General features: G+C 42.1%; 1 protein-coding gene across 2 annotated transcripts in view; it reads right to left on the bottom strand.

The window, feature by feature from the left end:
• Positions 1-23,897, bottom strand: part of ENTREP1 (endosomal transmembrane epsin interactor 1) — a 61,788-nt gene that overhangs the window by 6,202 nt on the left and 31,689 nt on the right. For both annotated transcript variants that reach the window (XM_059924865.1, XM_059924866.1), the window contains 7 exons: positions 18,121-18,231; positions 10,401-10,529; positions 8,773-8,880; positions 8,504-8,637; positions 2,019-2,148; positions 1,768-1,846; positions 302-454 (listed from right to left, as the gene is read on the bottom strand). In XM_059924865.1, the coding sequence (XP_059780848.1) occupies positions 302-454; positions 1,768-1,846; positions 2,019-2,148; positions 8,504-8,637; positions 8,773-8,880; positions 10,401-10,529; positions 18,121-18,231 (844 nt within the window). The remainder of the gene's footprint in view (positions 1-301; positions 455-1,767; positions 1,847-2,018; positions 2,149-8,503; positions 8,638-8,772; positions 8,881-10,400; positions 10,530-18,120; positions 18,232-23,897) is intronic.

Raw genomic sequence — 23,897 nt, 5'->3', positions numbered from 1 at the left:
GTGAGCATCTAGGAATCAGAACTAGGTTTGCACTACCTTCTTCGTGTGGTACCCAGCACAGTATCACGTGCAACCAAACGCTTCTGATGACAGTGACTTGACAAGAAAAATTCTTACCAGCCTTAAAAGACATGGTAGATGTCTATCCTTAACGTGCACACAGAATACCTGATTTTCCCAAGACCTGTTAGCTCCCTGCAAGCTCTCTCTTGAACCACAGGGCCTTGGGTGGCCAGACCCACTCGGCACCTATAGGCAAACAAGCACAGCGCCCTGCGAAGAACTTGGGAAATGACATCACCTCTCTCTGCAGAATGATGAAGCACAGGGTCACTCCTGGATCTTGTCCTCAGGGGCTGGAGGGCTCTCCAGCTCCTCGCCGGACGTAGCTGGCTGGAGCTGGGAGTTGACATGGATGTGCTTTCTTCTCCAGGTGTGTTAGGAATGTCCCCACCTGATTTTTTTTTTTTTAAAGAGGAGAAACAGAAATCATTTCTGTTCAGCTGGCGCCTTCAAAATGTTGGGCAGGAAACACCTGTGAGCCCAAACCTTCTGGGACAAGGGTAATACAGTTCATAATATTTGCTTAGGCTGTGGGCCCAGTAAGCTTTTATCTTGCAGCACCGTGGGAAATGCTGCCTCCTCAAACTACCCCTCCACACCTAAAACAAACAAACAAAAAGCTTTAAATCCAGGAGCAGAAGAAGAAGCCATGCTAAAATGCCTAAAGGTGCTTAGCGTGTTCTCCAGGGGAGCAGCCTGGTGCAGCACCGGAAAGGTCCTAGCCGTTTTACCCTTTCTGACAACTCAGGCTGACCTTGATTAGGTGGACGGTAATACCCGTACAGGTGGGGTGGCTGGCCTGGGGCTGGAGGCCAAATGCAGGCAGAGGGTGTGTCTGCGGGCTAGGCTGGGAAACTCCCGGAAAGCCAAGCTAAAGAGCCAGTGGCCACTAAATGAATCAGTCAAACCACTCTGGAATTGGATAACTGCTGTTCAGGAAAATAAAGTCCCATCATTTGTGAGCCTGACTCGTGGTTTGGGAAACTTTTTTAAGAAATGGAAGAATTAAAAACATACTTAGGAAACAGAACCCTGCTGCATAATTCTACTTAAGGTGGAAGGTGAACAGAGCAGAAACCCATTCTAAATGGTACTGCTGAAAAATTATCTCCACCTAAAATAGCTGAAAGTTGATCCATTATTTATCACCATTTGCAATTTTTTCCGGTGGACAGTTCTCTGGGCCATTTAAAACCTCTCCAAAGAGAGAAAGCGGTAACAATGTTCCCTTAAGTTACAAGGATAACTGTAAACTGACTCTAGTATTTAATGCAGGATTGCAAATCAGCATTCAGTACATGTGAAGGCAGTATGACCTGGGTCCTTGGTTATAAATGAGCAGATCACTCTGCAATAGGTAAAACTCTTTTTGTGCCTTTACAAGAGCTTATCTTATTTTAACAGGAAAAAAAAAAAATCTTAGATCAGAAAACACAGGAAAACCAAATTAAACTCTGTAATCCATTTCTGAAAAGTCTGGTTATTAATAAAAGATTCTAAAGATATCTTTATTTCTGTTCACATATTATTTCCTACTTGTAAGCCCTAAGAGTTGATAATATTTTTATACTCAGAAGAAAGGATATAGCTTGAACCATTTGCTCCAAGATTATTTGACCTCCAACAAAATATCGTACAGATGATTATTTTACCATTTTTAGTCTATTGAATCATGAGTTTGGGCAGCAATAATGTATTTATTACCTTGAGTCACTGGCATGCAGATCGGTTCCAAAGGGCTGGTGGCAGCTTCTGATCCTTCTGGCATTTGGAATGAAGATCCCTGCAACAAGGAAAAAAGAGGGTTGTCTGTTGATATTCAACTCAACCATCATCTGGACTGGAGTGAACCTGAAAAGATGTACAGGGCATGGTCCCTTCCCCACCCCGCTCTCTGTGTGGCTGCTTTTCCTACTTGCCGTCAATGTACCAAAGAGAAACTCTATGGACAGTACCTGCTGCTGGTCCGTCTGGCTCACCACAGCTTCATAGGGAGGCGGGGGTTCCAGGGGACAGAACACTTCCACGCCTTTGATTCGCGCTCCGTAGATATGCGGCAGTGGTATAACATCAGGACCAACCATCCTAGGAAGAGCATCCTGGCATCAGGAAGCATGTCTGGCCATGTGATGGTAGTGGCTCCAGCATACTGGCCTTTACCTCTAGAGGGTTATCCACTGACAATGGGGAAAATCACTCGCCACTCCATGCTACAACCTCCTGGTCCAGGAGCAGGGGAATAACCTAAGCTGCTCTCTGATGGAGTGCCCAGAATTCTTAGGCAAGTGACAACATAGAAAACGCAATACCATCATTCCTTTTAAATTTGCTAGTCAGAAAGCAAACAACAATCCATAAGAGACAGAAAGCGAATTAGTGGTTGCACAGGGGCTTGGGGAAAGGGGGGAACGGGGAGTGACCGCTTAATGGGTACGGGGTCTCCTTGGAGGTGAGGAAAATGCTTTAGAACTAGACGGAAGTGATAGTTGCACCATATTGTGAATGTACTAAATGCCACTGAATTGTACACTTTCAAAAGGTTAATTTCATGTTATGTGAATTTTACCTCAATAAAAAAAAAACAACTAAGGATTCAGGGAAACTCAATTATTTGTTACATTAGTACATGACAAAAGTTTCTTGCCTGGGTTTCCCTCATGTCTGATTCATGGTAGAAACTCACTATTTGTTAAATAAATGTTTGAAATAATGAATACATTTTTCAAAAAAAAAGTGAACAACATCACAGCTCAGAGACAATGCTGCAATGCTGCAGGAGGAATCACAGAGTGCCTCTTCCTAAAGGTGGTCATTCAACAAACACTGATGGAGCACTTGCTGTAGCTGTGGCTGTTGGCCTGTGGGTGAGAGACCTTTGATAGCAAAAGACAAAAACAAAAAACCCACAAGATATTCCGCCCGCATTCACAGAAGGTTACACACACACACAAATTATCTAGATAACAAAGAACCTAAATTTGAAAACGCCAGTTAAAAATACATGGAAGTTTGTACCTTATGACAAAACTTCCAGTTATAAAATACATGCAGATAAGTCCTGGGGATGTAATGCACAGCATGGTGACTATGGTTAATAATACTGCATGGTGTATTTGAAAGTTGTTAAGAGAGTAGGTCGTACAAGTTCTCATCACAAGAAAAGAAAAAACTTGTAACTATATGTAGTGATGGGTTAACCAGATTTATTGTGGTGATCATTTTACAATATATACAAGTGTTAAATCATTACTTGTTTACCTGTAACTAATACAATGTTATATGTCAATTATATAACAATTTAAAAAATACACAGAAGACCATAAAAAACTGTACTCAGGCCATGAAGTGTTGGAGAATGAAAAAAAAGATAATAGCAAAAGTTTAACATTTGTTCTTGAAATGCAAAAATGGACATAAACTAAAGGAGATTGATGAAAAGACAAATTCTGGGGCCAGCTGCCTACAAGGGACTGCTTTTCTTTTGTTTTGTTTTGTTTTGTTTTGTTTTAGAAAGGTGCTCTCTGCATTTATGCTTGTTTCATTTGTGCCCATTTACAAAAATGCAATTGGTGGAAGAAAAAAATTGAAAAAGATGTGATATTCTGTCTTCCTAACAATAAAACTTCTGGAATTTTGGGATTTAGAAGGATGAGACTCCTACAGCCTGAATGAAAAAGTGAGAAAGTGCTCCCCTTTTTTCCTGCATCTTTATTCATAAACAAGACTCTCAGCTCGTGCTTGACCTGAGAGGGAAGGAGAAGGTCATGTGCTGACACCCCAGGCAGGGATGTGTGCAGGCTCAGCACATCCGAGGAGAGGCACCTGCAGGAATGGTCCCTCCCTAGCCTGGCTGGGAGGGGTTCTGGTAAAGTCATCAAGAAAGGGATATTCTTGTCCCTTAGAGGAGGACTTGCCCACGGGTTCATGCCAGCTCTCCATTCCAGCTGAAGCTGTTTAAGAACTATAAACACCAAGTGACTCCAGGAATACAGAGCCTTCATGGACCTGACTTTGAAGACTTTCCTGACCAATGAACAAGGCAACTTGTTTTACTCACTGAGACCTATGCACTCCTTCCTTCGGCTCCAGAGGGCCAATCTTTAATCCCTAATTAGCATAATCCTGTGAGCATCTTTCCGGCACTTACAAACCCTTGCCTGTCCCCCCTCAGCCAACTCCCCATGCGTTTCTTCACTGCAGTGCCCTTGCCTGGGAAGTTCATCCCCCAGCTTTGCTCGTTAGCTCTGGTGCTGTATATTTCATGTTCCCAACCCACTGGCTACCTGTGTGTTCCTGTAGAAGAGAGAGGGCTTGCTTAGGGCCAAAAAGTGGGAGGAACGGGCTCCACTTTAGATTCCAAACTACTACAGAATCTCTTCAAGAAGGAAAACTGGGGGGAGAAAGGGGGTACACTTTATCTAAATTGGCTGCAAAATGACTGGCTTCTATGGTGGTTATTACAATGACCAGCAAAACCTCATTTAGATGGAAGATGCTGCTAGAGTTGATGTAGAAGGAAAGTTCCTTTCCTATTAAGCAACTTTTCCTTATTTGTACCGCTTTTGGGTAAATAAGGACCCATGGAGGTAAATAGGTCGGTTTGCTACAGGTTTTGTTCGTGATCCCTTATGGTACTCAACCCAGCTATAGAGTAGAATCACCCAGGAGGGTTCCTAAACTGGGCATGGCCCAGGCCTTACCTCTAGAAACTCTGCCCTAGTTGCCTGCGGTGGGGCCCAGGTATCTGTACGCTGTCAGTGCTCCCAGGCGGTTCCAAGGCACAGCCAGGACTGAGACCACTGCTAAGGGAAATGGATTATGGTGGCTGAAATCAAAACCCTGTTATATCTGGGAAAGGTGATCAAACTTTTACTGAAAATGAGTGTCTTTAGAAAACTGCTGCCTGATAAGGTAGGGGTAAGATTAAGGGCTAAATGTTTCTTAAGAGTAAGAAACATGCCAAGAACATCTGAAACCATGCAACTAACAATGGTAGAGCACGGTCTAAGCTTTTGTTTTTAGAAAGATCTTTTTAGCCCATTATCTCATAGCAATCCTCTCAGGAGTCACGTGACAAGGAAGGTGAAGGAGGAAACTGAGGCTCAGAAATGGTAAGAGATCCACCCAAGGTGACCCTTTTAAGAGACTCCAGAGCCTGGGCTTATTCAAATTCATCCCAAAGTCTCTAGGAAACCTTCGCTGGTTCATGCTCATGAGATCTGAAGATGAACAGGAAACCCAAACAGATCATGCAAAATACGTTCTGCTTTGATGCTACAAATAGGCCCTGAGAACTTATCCGAGGCTGATGGAGCAACTAATATGACCTTGACCAAAGAACGATCCTCCTCTGTGTGCTGAGAAAGCTTGGCCCTTCCACGGGGCACATGTTGGTAGGGGTGTGGGAGTGGGGAGTGAGGCAGGGTCATCCAGCCCAACAGCTGAGCACAGAGTCAAGCCTAGGCACAGCTCAGCTCCACTTGAGCTTGGGTTTTGAAGTTCATTTGGAAAGGAATTGGGTGGGCCTTGTTGCTCTCACCTTTAAGAAATGCCCAGGTCATCCTGGCTCCCATGCGCTCATCTTCAGTTTTCTCTAGCAGGTAACATCCCCACAGTACAACCAGGTCCACATTCACGAAATACGTTGGAGACTTTCCTTTTTGACTCCTGGCTCAAGCCAATTTCTGAGACTGGGGGACTCCCTGGAGTAGAGGAGATGGGGTACACAGCCCCCTCCTGTACTTACAAATTGATTCACAAAGTAGACAAGCATCTTTGGATAGAAGCCTTGACTGCAATCAGGCTTCTATTTATGAGAGTAACTTGAGAAGCCCTTTTTCAAGGAGATACCAATGCATGAAATGGTTGTATTTATAGAAGTTAAATAAATAAACCTCTTCTGAGAGGTCCTAATACCTTACAGGAAAAGGGGAGCCTGTATTGCGTGAAAACTCTTAACTGATTGTGGAAATATTAATGAAAACATCTGTTAATATTCTTGCCTGCCTGCTTATAAGAAAGAAAATTACCAATTGGGGTTAAACAGCTAGTGTCTCTGATGTTGATTTATACTGAGAATCTAGCAAAGTCAGTCAAATTTAAAAATATCTCTGATAGAATATGTATCTAAAGGTGAATAAATTTAGCCATTTAAAAAAGGAGAGTGGGCAAGGGGCGGGGGGGAGACAGGGGCATGGGATTAAGAGACACAAACCACTATGTATAAAATAGATAAGCAACACAAAATATTGTACAGCACAGGGAAATATAGCCATTGTTTTGTAATAACTTTAAATGGAATATAACTATAAAAATATTGAATCACTATGTTGTACACCTGAAACTAACATAATATTGTAAATCAACTACAATTTTAAAAATATACATAAAATGTTAAAAAAGAAAGTGGGCTGCACTCAGATATTGGTAGAATTTTAGAAAATGAGGCTATTTGCCCATTGGAGATATGAGCTAGTGCTCCAGGTATATACTTTAGGCCAAGCATTCTTTTTCTCTCAAGGGTGTTCTGCATAACCCCCTCCCCCATGTTCCTCTGGGAAGTTCTGGTTGGTAGAGCCCTTGACGACAAGCTTGTCTGTCTTCTTCCAACTCAGATTTGGCCAGGGGCTGGCTCAGAGCTCAGAGGGGCTACTCCAGGGATGCACCCAGATCCTCAAAGACCCACAGGGATAAGCATGACTATGGAGGTGCAGAGAAGAGAAAGGAAAGAGGGAAGAAGGGCGGGGGATCCCACAGGTCAGCACTACTTCTCAACCCACATGAGTTACCTTCCCTTTCTGCCACAGCATGAAATTAAATGTCTGTTGCCTCCTCTTAGGTCAACCAAGTGCTCACCCACACCCTCAGAGAGCCAAGGAACTCTTCTTGAAGAGGGCATTTCTCTCCCCAGCCATGAAGTAACAGGCACTTTTACTGTCCTTCAATGTGCACTCTGCAGACAGCCTGAGACTGGGCTACGTTTTTAGCAAACGTGTCCTATGGTACACAAAGAATATGTGTTTTGTTGCTATGTCCCCCTGGCCTCTGTAATTCTTGGCTCATTTCCTAAAAGACTCGCGAAGCCATCCTGGCCCCTGAAGCTTCGAAATTCCAGCCCACCAGTCTCTGTACAACAGGGAGGCTGAGCTGTCCCCCAGGCCCTCTGTCCAGCCAGCTGACGTCCCTTCCAGCTTTGTGGTCATCTCTTATTTCCGCCGAGGTGGGTAGGCAGGGGAGGGGCTAGAGTGGGGTTTAGATATGATTCTGAGGGACAAGTCAGGAAGATAACCCATTCAAAAGAACATTCACAGTGTCTGGGTGGGAGCTCCCACTGGTGACCCCTTTCAAAATGACATGCGGCTGCCCTGAGCACTAGCAAATGGATTTCCAAAAACCCCAAGCCTGACACCAAATTTGTTTGACAACTCTCCACGTGCACCTCAGGGTTAAAAAGTAGAAATTCCAGGCCCTCTCAACAGCAAGGGAAAGACACTAGTCTTTCTTGTAGAATTCAGAGATTTGCTTTTTAGAAGTTCAAATGTAGGGTTGCTTTAGCCTTTAAATTCGGACTAAGATCATCACTTCATCCTGGAAGCCAACCCTGACCAGCTGACTCTTCCTTCAAGCTCTCTGCAGCCCACTCACCAGTCTAGGTTAGGTAGTCCTCCTCTTGCACTCAGAATCTCCCTTTTGAGTACTGCTGTGATCCTTTCAACACGCATTTTTAATGACCTAGACCGTGAGCTCCTTGATAGGGGGAGGAAGTTGGTATGACTCATTTTGAATTCCAATAACCCAGCACAGTGACTAGTAAGCAGCAGAGGATGGATTAAATGTTTGTTGAATGAATAAATGAAGTCATTCTTCAGAACGGTACAATTCTAGAAGTGGCTAACAACCGAATGAATGCATGCAGCGCTTCATTCTACAAATGATGATTTCTGAGATTTAAGAAACAGACGATCAAATTTCGAGCTAGAATTTGAAAAAGGAGAATAAACACGGTATCTATTTTTTTTCTAGACCAAGGAGATGTAATAAATAATTAATCTTTTTTTAATGGCTGGGAAGAATTTCATGATTTGAGGACCTACTGATGGTTTACAATGAATATCGATTTGGCCCGACTGAGAGCGTTTCCAGGGCAACAGCAGTTTTCAATCATGTCAAATTACAGCAGTTAACTCACTGGGTGTCAGTTTTCCTAAGAAGCTAATTGAAATTGAAAAACTATATCCTTAGGTCAAGGTTTGACTTTTCTTTGGTTTCATGCAATTTGTCAGACCAAAAAAGAGAGAGAAAAACCGGACGACCCTGGAAAATAATACAATGTCTAGATTTTGGAGAGAAGTCAGAGCCCATGCTGTGAGCTCTGGAGACCCTTGGGCCTCAAAACTGAGAGCAGCCCAGAGACCTGGGTGGGGGTATGTAGGGAGGATACCTGCGGTTCGTCCGGGGTGTGCATGAGTAAAACGTGGCGAAATAGGAAGGGGGAGGCACTGGCGGCACAAAGTCTTCAGGGTCTGGGATGCGTCTGTGTTCCTCCACTTCTTCCACAGAAATCTGGGATTCATCCTAATTAAACAGCACCTCGGTTAGTCAACAGCCTTCACTACAAAGGCTCGGGGAGAAAAGCAACGGATGACACGAAAAGGTCCGAGGGTGGGATCGGTGGAGTCACAGACACCCTGCCACCTTGCATGGACTTACGATGCAGGATCTTCTGGCTGCAAAGATCTGAAGGTAGCGAAGGGCAGCTGCCACCAAGCAGACGGTGGTGGTCAGGGCATTCAAGGCACATAGGGCGAAAAGGACTTTCTGGAACCAGGAAACAATGACGCACCTGAGTACCTCAAAACTGAGGACCAGAATGCAACATAAAAACTTTAAAAAAGAATAATAATACTGCCCCAAGGAAGACAATTCCCATGAGAAAATGCATGTAAACGACTTAGATGGTGTTTGGCTCATGCTAGGTGCCAAACAAACGCTGGTTATTATTAACACTGTCATGCAATAGTGTGTACTTCTTAATTTTAAAAACTTATCTTAGAAGCTTCCTGTCCCGGGCAGACCTGGTATTACCATATTTCTTTTTGCATCAGAATCCTGTCTGGAAATATCCCTTCCAGGAAAGTACTGAATTTCTCTTCTGAAGTCGGTGTCCCCAGTGATAGCAAATCCCAACCTCCCCCCCCCCCCCACAGACTTCCACCAGGACAGCACACTGCTTAATTCCGTGGCCACTGATTCTATTTCAGGAGCCACTGGCAGAGCTGGCCCGGGCACCCAATGAGGACAACACAGGGGGCAGGCCGGCCCGAGTGTCAACAGGGCTTGTCTCCTCTAAACACGTCTCAAAATAGCAGCAAAGCCAATTCCAAAAGTTGCTGTTGCCACAGTCCTGGCTGCTTAGTGGGGCTTTCCCCAAGCAAAGTCCTGGCTCAGAAAGTTTGGGAGTGACTCAGCTACCAAAAATCCAGAAGCCAAAGAAAGAAGGCCATTTTCACATCCTCCAAAACTCAGAGAGCTGACAGCTTCTCTCTCTTTGCTTAGAGACTCCTCTTCCCCAAAAGGAAATAAACCCAAAACAAAGATCTAAAGAAAGCCATCAGTGATGGACCATCCAAAAGCTAATATCTCAGGGTTCACCAACTGAGCTTGTCACTCACTGGGCTAACAGACCTTAAGTCAGGACATGATTTTTATCCAATTCCCTAATAAAGGTTAATTTTGTATTTCTCTTCAGCTGGTATCATTTGTTTTTCATCTCTTTTGCTTAGTATAGTTGCGGCCTATTAAACAAGAGGTAGTGTCTTGAATTTCTCTTGTATTTTCTGGCCAATACATCTCCTTAGTCTATGTGTTTTAGAACGGCAGCACTCAACAGCCTACAGGATTCATTTAAGCCAACAAAGGAGCATTAGAACAATAACAAATGGGCATGGACTTTAGAGGTTCTGCTAAAACTACATCTTATATGTGTAGCTACATCATGGGTGTGTATGTGTGCATATGTGTGCATGTATATGTATATGTAAATTCACATACATACATACATACACATATACATGTGTATGCATTTAGGCTCCTTTACATTTTTTACTAGCTTGTAATTCTTGAGCACAAAGAAGCTATCCATTCATAACTTAAAAGAAACACAATAATCTGTGGGTTCTCAATTCTGTCTCTAGGTCACTGATAAGGAGTCTCTCATATCTGCTTTCAGCAGGATTATTTGAAGGAGGTAAAAGAGGAGGAATATTTCAGGGAGCTTTGCCTTCCTTGGGGTCTCTGTGGTGTAGTTACTGGTGGGGGGTGGAATCTATTCCAGATACCTTGAGTAGAAGGTGAACAGCACTACAAGGCTGAACTGGGAAGAGTTTCAAGGCATTTTCTTTGTCTGTGCATTTGGCTGGTTGAAATTCTTCACAACAGAAGCAAATCTTGCCTTCACCTAAGTCCACCTTAAGGGGAAAAGGCAGAACAACAATTTAATTATGAAGTAAAAATACACAGGCCACACCATGGAACACCAATCCTACAGAATGAGATATGGCAGGGTTCAGTGTCAGGCAACGTCTACGTGAGTCAGGACAGCCTAGGGTATGCTGTGGTAACAACCAGCCCCAAAATTTCAGTGGCTTAATCAACCAAGGTTATTTCTTGACTATGCTACATGTCCACTGCAGGTCAGCAGAGGGCTTTGCTCATCATATTCCTTAGGGACCGAAGTTGATAGAGCATCCACTATCTGAGGATTGAGAGTCACTACGCTAGAGACATGGAGAGCACATGATGAATTGCACATTAGCACTTAAAGCAGGTTTACAAGGTAAAAGGTAGGACACTCAGTTAAATTTGAATTCAGATAAACAGGTCATTCCTTACGGTCAGTATGTCCCAAATATTGCATGAGATATGTTTATAGTAAAAAACTATTACTCTATTTGAAATTCAAATTAATTTGGTGTCCTGTGTTTTCACTTGCTAAATCTGGTCACCCTAGCTTAAATCTTCCTCTTGGAAATGACACTCATCACATGAGCTCAATTTCATTTCCAAAGTAAATCACATGGCTCCACTTAATCCAAGAGGGCAAGGAAGTTCAATCTACCATGTGCCTGGAAGAAGCACAAGGTCTATTTGGTGAACAGTAGCCCTAAACCATGTAGGCTTAAACAGATCTCTTAGTTCACATCTTCAGTGTGTTCATAGATTCTAGTAGAAGTTTTCTTTTCTCTATTTGAAGTGATACCATTACTGATGAGTAATCTCATATATTTTTAGTGAGATGCTTTGCAAACTTTGGGTCACTTTTCCAAGTTTCCGTTGAGTCAGGTTGGGAACATATGTACTAGCTGATTTGGGCTAATAAGACCCATAATTTGGGAGCAGAGGTTCATTCTGACTTGCTCTGCAGCTTGAGCTGTTAAAGTTGGCTATTCTATTTTGGCTAAAAAGAAAGGCCACACCTCTTTCATACTTGTTAAATTAAATAGGCAGCTTTGACTTCACTAGCTGCAAAATTCTTCAGGAATCTTTAAGAATGACTGAACATTTACAATGCTTTTGTTGCTTAACAGAAAAAAAAAAGCCTTTTTTCTCATTGAATTAAGATTCTTACCCTCTAGTCATATGGAAAATTTCATGGTATTTTCCATATTAGGAGGAAACTTAGTTCCTTCTAATATAAGTTGACTAGGAAGCCAAAGGGAAAAATTTGTACCACTGGATTACACAATTTTTGGTTTGGTTTTCTTTTTCTTTCTTTTTTTTTTTTTTAAACATCTTTATTGGAGTATAATTGCTTTACAATGGTGTGTTAGCTTCTGCTTTATAACAAAGTTAATCAGTTATACATATACAATATGTTCCCATATCTCTTCCCTCTTGCATCTCCCTCCTTCCCACCCTCCCCATCCCACCCCTCTAGGTGGTCACAAAGCACCGAGCTGATCTCCCTGTGCTATGTGGCTGCTTCCCACTAGCTATCTATTTTATGTTTGGTAGTGTATATATGTCCATGCCACTCTCTCACCCTGTCACATCTTACCCCTCCCCCTCCCCATATCCTCAATTCCATTCTCTAGTAGGTCTGTGTCTTTATTCCCGTCCTGCCCCTAGGTTCTTCATGACCTTTTTTTTTTTTTTCCTTAGATTCCATATATATATGTGTTAGCATACTGTATTTGTTTTTCTCTTTCTGACTTACTTCACTCTGTATGACAGACTCTAGCTCCATCCACCTCACTACAAATACCTCCATTTCATTTCTTTTTATGGCTGAGTAATATTCCATTGTATATATTTGCCACATCTTCTTTATCCATTCATCCGATGATGGACACTTAGGTTGCTTCCATGTTCTTTTTCTTTTGAACTGCAATTTACATACACAAATCATAAGCCTACCACTCAAGGAATTTACAGCCATGCATACATCTCTGTAACCCAAACCCTTAACAACATACAGAACATACCATCACCAGAGAAAATTCCTTCATGTCCCTTCCTATCGATCCCTGCCCATACCCTCCAAAGAGACAACCACTGTTTGGATATTTTTTCCATACAGATTAGTTTTGCCTCTTCCAGAATTCCATGAATCCTAGAACATTTTTTATTCCTTGTCCTTAAATCATGTTGAAAGGGATGCATTACTAAAATAAACACTGATGCCCAGATTTTATATAAATTTTGCCTCTGATACAAAGAATTACAACTAGAGTTACCTCGATGGCCTCCATAATCTATCAATTCACAACCACTTTGGTTTCTGTCTTTTCCTGGTTTGTCCACAGAGATTGTTATCTCAGCAACGGCCCCACACCTAGATCCACGACTCCACACACAAAGGCACAAGGCTGTTTCTATCTGAATTTTTCTTTCATTGTCTCACATTTTTGAAGGTACATCCTGCTGCTAATATCTAGATTCTTGGCTTCTAAAGGAAAACTACTGTGGCCATTCAGATAGGACTTCCCTAGGCAGGTGGGAACTATTCTTTCCCCTGAGGGATCGCTGACTTTCTCTTGGCTGCTCTTCCATAGTTAATAATATCCTTACACCAGGCTAAATTCAGAAGGTAAATATTACTCCCAATGGGCTTCCTCCTTGAAAGTCTCCTGCTGAGAACTTCCTGTTTTAATACTAACAGCATTATTTAGTATAACAAAGAAGCAGCTAATAGAGATGATTCATTCTTCTCATGTCTCCATTCTGTTCATGTACACAAGGCCCTCTCTCACCAAGCAGGAACCAAGCTTAAGGTTTTCAACGCGACACGGGGCAATTTCCATTTCTTATATTGTATAAGCCTCAAGATCTTACCTGAGGACTTCACCTCCCTTAAGTAAGACTAGGTGTCATCTTACAAAGTACTCCCTTCCCACATGAGTCCATTCTTAATCCAAGGCATTATTTTAAGACAGAAACCAATCCTGTGTGGGCTGCACATACACGGCTGCATTAGTCACACAACACCGGACATCCAAATACACAGAAACCTCAGCTCTCTCTCTGGAAATTTTGGATGGCAAAATTTTCCAGGTAAGTGATAATTAATCCCTTTAAACAAAGGATCTTGTCTGAAAGTTAATCATTATGCAAATAATAATGAATATCTATCACTGTGCCCAGCTGATATAGGAAAGCCCTTAGGCTTCGTACAAGATGATTCTAGGCAACCGTGCCTTTTGTGTTCCTGATCCTTCACCTGCCTTCTTAATCCCATCTCTGCCCAATATTTCTGAAAACTTATTCTAACTTCTCTTCAATGTCTTTAATCATCTGCAAACAACCCTGTTCGAATCTCCCCATTCTTAAACGAAAAACATCCCTCTTTCATACTTGATACTATTACCTGAAGCTGTCAGATCCTCTCCTTCCTCCCGTCATCAATCACTATTACGGCTCTCTATCTTAGCTGCACACTAGAATCTTCTGGGAAGTTTTCCCAAAATTGACGATGCCATCTTTAGCAACTAGGGAACTGCAAATTAAAGTAACGATGAGATCTCGACTTAGCCCCATCAGACTGGCAAAAAATTAGAGAGTAACACTTGCTGTAGGTAGAGGGTTACTGGTAGAAATGGAAGTTAAAGCTCTTTAATAAAGGAACTGTCCATACATTTTAAATTAAATATACTTATTCCCAACCACTTCAGAAAACTGTTGAGCAGTTTCTTTTAAAGTTAGACATACATTTACCACATGACCCAGCAATTCCATACTTATGTATTTACTCAAGAGAAATGAAAACAGGCCCCCCAAAAAACATTATACAAAAATGTTCACAACAGCTTTGTTCATAACACCCCCAAACTGGAAACAACCCAAACGTCCATCAACAGGAGAACTGATAAAACAAATTGTGCTATTTTTATACAATGAAATATTGCCCTGATTTAAAAAAAAGAGAGAGAGAAGAAGAGCAGACAACTGATATGACCCAAAAACATGGATGAATCGCAAAGACATCATGCTGAGCTAAATCAGTCAGACACAAAAAGGTACCACATGACTCCACCTGCATGAAGTTCAAGAACAGGCAAAACTCATCTATGGTGAAAGAAACTGGAACAGTGGTTGCCTATGAGAGAGTTGAGACTGCCTGAAAGAAGACAGCAAATAACTTTCTAAAGTGATAAAAATGCTCTAGATTTTGTCTGGGGTGTACACATGAGTGTATTTGTCATGATGAATGTATACTTTGGTCAAAACTTAATGAACTGCACACTTGAGATCTGGTCATTTAGCTATAGATTTTATCTGTTTTTTAAAAAATGGATAGAATCATCAAATGGTTGAATGTGCTCTAAAAAAAAAATGAGACAAACAGAAGAACAATCCTTGTCCTGGGAGCCTACTCCGCTTAGGTCACAGCCCCGATGGAGATCTGCAGAATAGTATTCATAGCAGCACCGCTTCTGTCTGTCAAAACCCAAACCACAACGGACAACAAGAAAATAGAGAACTGACTTGTTCAAAGGAAAAAAGGGTGTTAGAGCTGTACCTAATACATCTTTAAGTGAGAAAAACAATATGCAGGGAAGTGGATACAAAAGATCCCATTTCTGAAGAATAAGTCGTGAATAACCCCACCCCATACACATCTACGTAAGGTTACATGAGCATGAAACATGAAAGGAAATCCCCCAGCTTGTTACTGTGGATTCAGGGTGACTGGTGTGGATGGCGAGGCAAAGAGGGAAGGAGAGCATCCCTTCCTCAGAAAGACTCCACTTGCCAAATACGTTCCCTAATGAAAAACAATTACGATATGGTCCTGTTGATGAAAAACTAGGTGTGTTTTTATCCATAAAGACATGCAAAAAACCTGTCAAATGGTTAACTATGATGTCCCCAAATAGTGAGATTTTTAAGTTCCATCCTACACTTTTATGGCTTGTCCAATTATATAATCAGAAACAATCCCAGAGTTGGTTTTGTGGTGGGAAAACTTTTTAATTAAAAATACACTTTAAAACTTAAAAAAATACTGATGCCGAGACCCCCACTCCAGGGCAGTTGAGAATCTCTGAGTATGGGGCCCAAGTTTGGGTATTCTTTAAAAAGTTCCCCCAGGTGATTCTAACAGGGAGTCAGGGTAGAGAAGCACAGAATTTCTCAGAAAAGTCAACCGTATAGACCCTTATGCCTTGTAATCTGGCTTCTGTTTGTTCCAGAGCCAATAGTGATCTAACCACTCAGGCTAACTAACTACTAACTAACCACTGCCCTTGGAATCCTCTCCTCTCCTGGCTTCGACCCACTCCCTTTATTTATTTATTGTTCAAGGCCCATCTCAAATACCTACGTTCCAGGTATCCTTTTCCCGTCTTCCCAAGAGTAGAAGTCCTTCTCCTTTTGCACCCCCAGAGCGCTGTGTCTCACTCCGAGGGCTGATCACAGCCTCCCTTGCTTTGCAGTTGGGCATTTATTCTTTCCCTCCACAAACACTGATCAAGCACCTGCCGTGGTTATCCCACTCATCTTGCTACGTGATAAACGTCTAGGTCAGAAACGATGTCTGACTTTTCTTTCTACTATCTGCAGTTTCTAGCATGGGGTCTTGCATATAATAGATGCTACTCTTTTATCGAACTGTCTTTTTAAATATTATGACTTTTCATTTCTAGCCTGTGTCTGTTCTCTTTGCCCCTTCCAATTTTCTGTGCGATTAGGAACAGGAAGAACAAGTCTTGTTTAAAATTTATTTTCTGGGAACTCTATGTATGTAAAGAAGTCTGTGGGAGGTGCTGTTGAAAACTCCCAAGAAAATACAGAGCCAGACACTGTCCTCAGGAAGATTCCAGACCAGTAGGAGAGAGAAGACAGGTATATGAATACCTTTAGCCCAAAAAAGGAAAGAGAAATGCTTCAGAGATGTACAGAGAGGAATTCTGGAAGATTACCTTCCCTGGGGATCAGGGACTATTTCCTTAAGAAGATTATCGTTGAATGAGGCTTTAAAAGGCTGACACCATTTGGATGAACAGGGAAGTAAGGGACAGGGAATGGTCGGGGGAGAGACAGCATTGTCAGAAACAGGAAAGTAGGGCAGGAGCCTGGGTAATGGCATGCGGGCTTGGGCTCCATTACAGAGAGTGTGAGCTGCTTCAGCAGGAGAGCAGGATGAGGGCAAATGATACGGGGCCTTAAAAACCTGAAAACATTGTGAGCCTGTGCTTCCAAAACTTACGCTTAGTAAGCGAGGGAATGACAAAAATCAAAGAAACTGTGAAGGGTTGTTCAGGAAGAGCAATAGGTTTTTAGTGAGTCCAGGAGGAGCCTTCCTATCTGGGAAGGCCGTGAGTTTCACTGCAAGGACCTGGTCACAGTGTTTTGAGAAACGTGGCAGCCTTCTTCACTTGCATCCTGCTGGTTTTGAAAGGGCGAGATTGCCATGGAACCAAGTTCCAAACAGATGAGGTTTACTACGACCTGTAAAGAGTCCACTTCTTTTGCTTTGTGCCACAGGGAGATATTTGCTACAGAAAAGTCCTCTTAAAAAGTTCAGAGATGGCCAACAATTCCACCTTCCAGGCATATATTCCAGAGAACTGACCCATTGGCATGGCAGCATTGTTCACAATAGCCAAAAGGTAGAAAGAACCCAAGTGTCCTCCGATGGATGAAGGGTAAACAAAATGTGTCCTCTATATACAGTGGAATATTATCCAGCTTTAAAAAGGAAGGAAATTCTGACACCTACTACAACATGCATACGTATTAAGCATGTTATGCTAAGTGAAATAAGCAATTACTAAAAGACAAATACTGTATGATTCCACTTATATCTGGTAACAAGAGCAGTCAAATCCACAGCGTCAGAAAGAGTGGTTGCCAGAGGCCAGGGGGAGGAGGGGATGGGAAGAGTTCTAGAGATCGGTTGCATAACAATGTGAATGTACTTAACACTACTGAATGGTTAAGATGGTAAATTTTTTGCTACGGGTATTTTACTACAACAATTAAAAATCAGGAAAATAGAAATTGACATAGTACAGGTCCATAACCTCTTATCCACAATTCTGAAATCCAAAAAGCTCTGGAAACCAAAAATTCTGGATTACATTCTGTTGTCCAGACTCCACTGGGATGCTACAGAATAAACAGTATATGCGTCACATTTATCTTCTAAAAATTGGAAAAACTCTGAATGCTGAAACACACCTGGCCTCCAAAGGTTTCAGATAAAGGACTGCTGACCTAAATTCTGATAATACCCATTTTTCCTCTTTAGATGAGAGCAGATAGATATTGACTGTGGACAACTGATCCATCTATTCACTAACTAATGATGCATTTTATTACTGTGGTCCTGGGGTTCTTCTGGCTGGTCCCTGCTTTGGAAAAAAAAAAATTGACAACCTGAGTAAAATACTTAGCAGGAAGGTCTTTGTTTTGTTTTCCCGCTTCCTTTTACCGACTTCAGGTTTCATTTTAAGATGCTGCCTGGCCCTGGGTGTTGCCAGACACACGCTGGCACCCGGGAAAGCCGGGCAGGCCAGGGTCGGCCCAGGTGCACAGTGATGATTCAGAACCGCTTACCAGATCACACCTGGGCACACTGGACACGAACTGGGCCCCTTGGCAGCCTAGGATAAATCCGGCTAAATTCAGGAGGACACACACCACAGACAGCAGCACAAAGAGGTTCACCTGAAACAGCAAAAAAAGAGGCAGTTAGAAAAAAGACCGTGGCTAAATTCAGAGATAGTTTTGTCTGAGTAAAAAAACTCATATTCTTTCCCCAGAGGAAACATTTAAAAAAGTCAGAACAATGTTTTTAATGTACAAACTTTTTTTTTCATTTTTTAGAATGTTTTAAATTGTGCTGAGGAATGCCCCTGACCCTCAAGTCTTCTCAATTTCAAGTGCCTATTTTTCTTGCTCTTTGCAAATGAGGGAGTTCTGTTAGCTGTACACTACCTTAAGCCATGGCTATTTCCTCCTTGAGCCACTGTTATTTTTTTCCGACTTTTACAGGATCATGGTAACTAGACAAATGGAGAATTCTAGAATATAAGTGGAACCCAGGAGAATCAAGGAGCCCAGAGCCATTACCAGCCAGAAATCACAGTACGTGTGAAAATAAAGATGAGTCTTTTTTCAGTTCCAAACAGTGTTGGTACTAAAGAAACGGTGTGCAGTGATCTTCCATGTACTTGTATCCAAAGTTAAATATTACAAATATTACCCTAAATGATTAAGAATTGACAGAAATCAACCAAGAAGCTAGTATTTACTTAGTGCAAATTAGACACTACAAAGGCTTTTCAACCTGAGAACTCTGATTATTGTCAAAATCAAACCTTAATGTAAATATAAAAGATTGGAGCTAATGATTATCAGTGTTAGAACCAAGCATCATTTCAGGTAGCTGATATGTCAGAATTGGCTGGCAAATGAGTTCACACGTGAACTCTACTACAGAAAGCTCATCCTTTATTGCTGGTATTCCAAGAAGCGTGAAAGTATCTCCCCAGACCCAGGTTATGAGTCAATATTTAGTATCACATGATGCCACTTTTCTTAAGAGGAATTCCTCCTTCCTCTCCATGAGGAGCTTATGAATTATAAACACCAAGTGACTCCAGGAATCCAGACCCTTGCTGGACTTGACTGAAGACTCTTTCCTGACCAATGAACAAGGCGACTCGTTTTTCACTGAGGAATCTGGCTTCTGCTTCTCTCCTTTTTTGTTAATTGGTAAAAGGACTATGTGCCCTGTCATCAAATCTTGAGGAAAAAGCTGGAAGCGGCTACTGTGTTACTGTTTCCCAGGCTAGATATTTCCATGTCTGTAGTACTTGACTTGCACTGTGCCCCCTTACAAGAGCCCCCTCTTGCACTGCCAAAGCTTTTGGGAAAATGAGAATGCATAATTGGCAAAAGACAGGACATGGTCTTCTAACATGGGCTTCTTTTATGCCCTGGCAGTTGCTACTCAAAGAGACCTAATACATCTGGAATATTCACACCCAGCAACACAATTATTGTTACTATCGGGAAGTCTTGAACTTGCCTTTAGAAATTTTTTTTAATGCAATATCAGATACCTTAAAATGAAAACATGGTTATAATCCTTATGCCTACCGGCCCACCACTAATCTTCATAACTGAAAATTAGCAGCATCAGACATAGAATGGGTGAGAGTCCATTACCCAACACTGGACCCCAAATCTCTCCATTAAAATCTTAAATCCAGCTCATCAAAGGACACCATTAAGAAATCAATACAGGATTTCCCTGGTGGTGCAGTGGTTAAGAATCTGCCTGCCAATGCAGGGGACACAAGTTCGAGCCCTGGTCCGGGAAGATCCCACATGCCGCAGAGCAACTAAGCCCGTGCGCCACAGCTACTGAGCCTGTGCTCTAGAGCCCACGTGCCACAACTACTGAAGCCCACGCGCTTAGAGCCTGTGCTCCGCAACAAGAGAAGCCACCGTAATGAGAAGCCCGTGCACCGCAACCAAGAGCAGCCCCCGCTCATGGCAACTAGAGAAAGCCTGCGCGCAGCAGCGAAGACCCAACGCAGCCAAAAATAAATAAATAAATAAATAAATAAATATAAAAGCTTTTTTTTTTTTTTAAAAAAAGGGTAGTTGCCTGTTTTGGGGAGGAGGCGTGGAGTGAGGGGATTGACTGGGAAGAGATAAGGGAATTTTCTTGAGTGATAAAAAAGTTCTATATCTTGTTTTGGATATTGGCTACATGGGTGTATCCAACTGTTAAAACTTAGCTAACTGAACACTTATGATCTGGGATTTATATAAATTATATTTAATATATATTTTTTAAATAAGGAAGAAAATCCTGAGTCCAGCTGCCAAGACAGGAGTGTGAGATCATATAGTGAATATGATCTACTTCTCAAATGTCAGAACAACAAAAACAAGATGAGAGAAGGCCCCAGGGATTCACTGTCTGGTGGGCTTGGCTTCTCTCCTACACTGGAGGGGCCGCTAATGAGAAGTTAAAGCCACATCACCAGAATGCCACCCTGCAAACCCCAGAATGAGGACCTGGGCTAAGGCACAGAGGCTGTGTTCAAAATAGCCATGCACTGTTCCCCAAATTTATCCCTAAATTTGGCTTTTTTATTACTATTATTAAAACTCTGGCCAAACATTGGCCAAATGGTCATCTAATTACAGTAAGTCCCTTACATACAAATGAGTTCCGTTCGGAGAGTGTGTTGTTAAGTCCAATTTGTTCATAAGTCCAACAGAGTTAGCCTAGGTACCCAACTAACACAATCAGCTGTATGGTACTGTACTGTAATAGGTTTATAATACTTTTCACACAAATAATACATAAAAAACCAACCAACACAAAAAATAAAGAAAACATTTTTAATCTTACAGTACAGTACCTTGAAAAGTACAGTATAACAGCTGGCATACAGGGGCTGGCATCAAGTGAACAGGCAAGAAGAGTTACTGACTGGAGGAGGGAGAGGAGGTGGGAGATGGTAGAGCTGAAGGATCGTCAGCAATAGGAGATGGAGGGCAAGCTACAATTTCACTCATGCCTGAACGCATGTTCGCATCTTTGAAAGTTCTCAACTTGAAGGTTCGTATGTAGGGGACTTACCGTACTCTAGGGGACTTACCGTACTCTAGCGTAGACCACTGCGGTATATAGCAGACATGGCAGCTATTAGGATACCAAGCATATCTCTTTCAGAGGTTGGATCAGGCTCAACCATACAAAATATTGGAGTTATAAGGGATTCAGGATATACAGGGACCTTCAGAATGGACCCCTCTGGCTTTCACCTAGTTATAATGGTATAACATCCAGGACTCAAATATCCATCCGAACCATCACCAGATGGCATCCCCTTAAACAGAAGACAGTGAAAAATCAGCTACTAGTGAAGAACATCATAGTCACAAAGCCCACACAGCTATACCTGGAAAAGGGAAGAATTTCTTATATTTTCTTCTATTGTCATCATTCTTGCCTTTAAAAAAATCATTGCAGGTGATTTGAGTTTCTCTTTGTGGAAGACACCTGAATTTGGGATCAGGCTTTCCCCTTGCTTGCTGTGATATCTTAGACAACCTCTATGAGACTCACTTTTCTCATCTGATAAAAAGGTCTATTGTCCTACTGGGAGAAAATATTTGCAAATGATGCAACTGACAAGGGCTTAATATCCAAAATAAACAAATAGCTTATACAACTTAACAACAACAGCAAAACAACCCAGTTGAAAAATGGGCAGAAGACCTAAATTGACATTTCTCCAAAGAAGACATACAGATGGCCAACATATGCATGAAAAGATGCTCAACATTGCTAATTATTAGAGAAATGCAAATCAAAACTACAATGAGGTACCACCTCACACCGGTCAGAATGGCCATCATCAAAAAGTCTACAAACAATAAATGCTAGAGAGGGTGTGGAGAAAAGGGAATCCTCCTACATTGTCAGTGGGAATGTAAATTAGTGCAGTCACTATGGAAAACAGTATGGAGGTTCTTTAAAAAACTAAAAACAGAGCTGCCATATGATCCAGCAATGCCACTCCTGGGCATATTCTGGACAAAACTATAAATCGAAGAGATACACGCATCCCTATGTTCATAGCATCACTATTTACAATAGCCAAGACGTGGAAGCAATCTAAATGTCCATGGACAGATGAGTGGATAAAGAAGATGTGGTACATATATACAATGGAATATTACTCAGCCATAAAGAAGAATGATATAGAGCCATTTGCAGCAACATGGATAACCTAGAGATTACCATAAGTCAGAAGGAGAAAGACAAATACCATATGATATCCCTTATCTGTAGAATCTAAAATATGACACAGGGCTTCCCTGGTGGCTCAGTGGTTAAGAATCCGCCTGCCAATGCAGGGGACACAGGTTTGAGCCCTGGTCCAGGAAGATCCCACATGCTGCGGAGCAACTAAGCCCATGCACCACAACTACTGAGCCTGCGCTCTACAGCCCATGAGCCACAACTACTGAGCCCACGTGCCACAATTACTGCAGCCTGCATGCCTAGAGCATGTGCTCCGCAACAAGAGAAGCCACCGCAATGAGAAGCCCGCGCACCGCAATGAAGAGTAGACCCCACTCCCCGCAACTAGAGAAAGCCTGCAGCAGCAACGAAGATCCAACGCAGTCAAAGACAAATAAATAAATTTATAAAATAAAATAAAATAAAGTGAAATAAAATATGACACAAATGAACTTACCTATGAAAGAGAAACAGACTCACAGACATAGAGAACAGAACTGTGCTTGCCAAGGGGGAGCGAGGGGGAGGGAGAGATGGATTGGGAATTTGGGATTAGCAGATGTAAACTCAATATTATACATAGAATGGATAAACAACAAGGCCCTACTGTATAGCACAGGGAACTATATTCAATATCCTATGATAAACCATAATGGAAAAGAATATGAAAAAGAATGTATATATATGTATAACTGAATCATTTTGCTGTACAGCAGAAATTAACACAACATTGTAAATCAACTATACTTCAACAAAATAGGTTAAAAAAAAAAAAGGTCTATCATCCTAGGTACCTCCCAAGATTAATGAGAGACTCACACAAAATGATGTATATGAAAATCTTCTGTATCCTGCAAAATGCTAGGCAACCAGTTTTACTATTACTAATAATAGGCATTTCCTCTTTAGGGGAGCAGCTTTTTATTATAAAATGAATTTCACTCGGTCTGATACCAGCACCTTGTATCTTACACTTGTGATGCACCTGAACTTGTGGCAGCTGGAAAGGATATATACAAACTGTAAGAATGATCTGTAGGTATATTGTTTCCAAAACTTTTCCATAATTCTTTCTGCGACCTGCTTTAGGAACTCACTCCACCACGCTGACCATTGTCACGTGTGCGGGGTGTCTCCTGTTGGTCCCTCCAGATCCTCTCTCTACTCTTCACTCCATCCCCTCCTCCCAGGGAGACTGACCCGCAGACCGTATCATTGGGGCTCCTTTGCCCTCTGGTGTCTGGTTTGGTTCAGGCAATGGGGAGGTCTGGCAGAAGATCCAAGGGAGGGAGGAGAGTGAGGCTGGGGTGTTATTCTCCTGGTTCCTTCTCTGCAGCCTCAGGATGGCTGTGTCCCTCATGAAAAGCCACAGGTCCTCTCAAGGTCTCAAGGGGTCCTCTGTACATGATCCCGACTTCCGGATTCTGACCACCGTTCTCCCGTCAGGACTAGGGATGGTAACAGCTTCACTGTCCCCTATACCCTGCACAGACCTTTGTAAACAGGCCCTTAATTAACTGCTTGTCAAGTTATAGTTTTTTTTTTTAATTAATTAATT

Source organism: Balaenoptera ricei, chromosome 6 (assembly GCF_028023285.1).
Source record: "Balaenoptera ricei isolate mBalRic1 chromosome 6, mBalRic1.hap2, whole genome shotgun sequence".
Taxonomy (NCBI): domain Eukaryota; kingdom Metazoa; phylum Chordata; class Mammalia; order Artiodactyla; family Balaenopteridae; genus Balaenoptera; species Balaenoptera ricei.
Note: the sequence above shows the minus strand (reverse complement) of the source record. Positions and strands in the feature narration are given on the sequence as shown.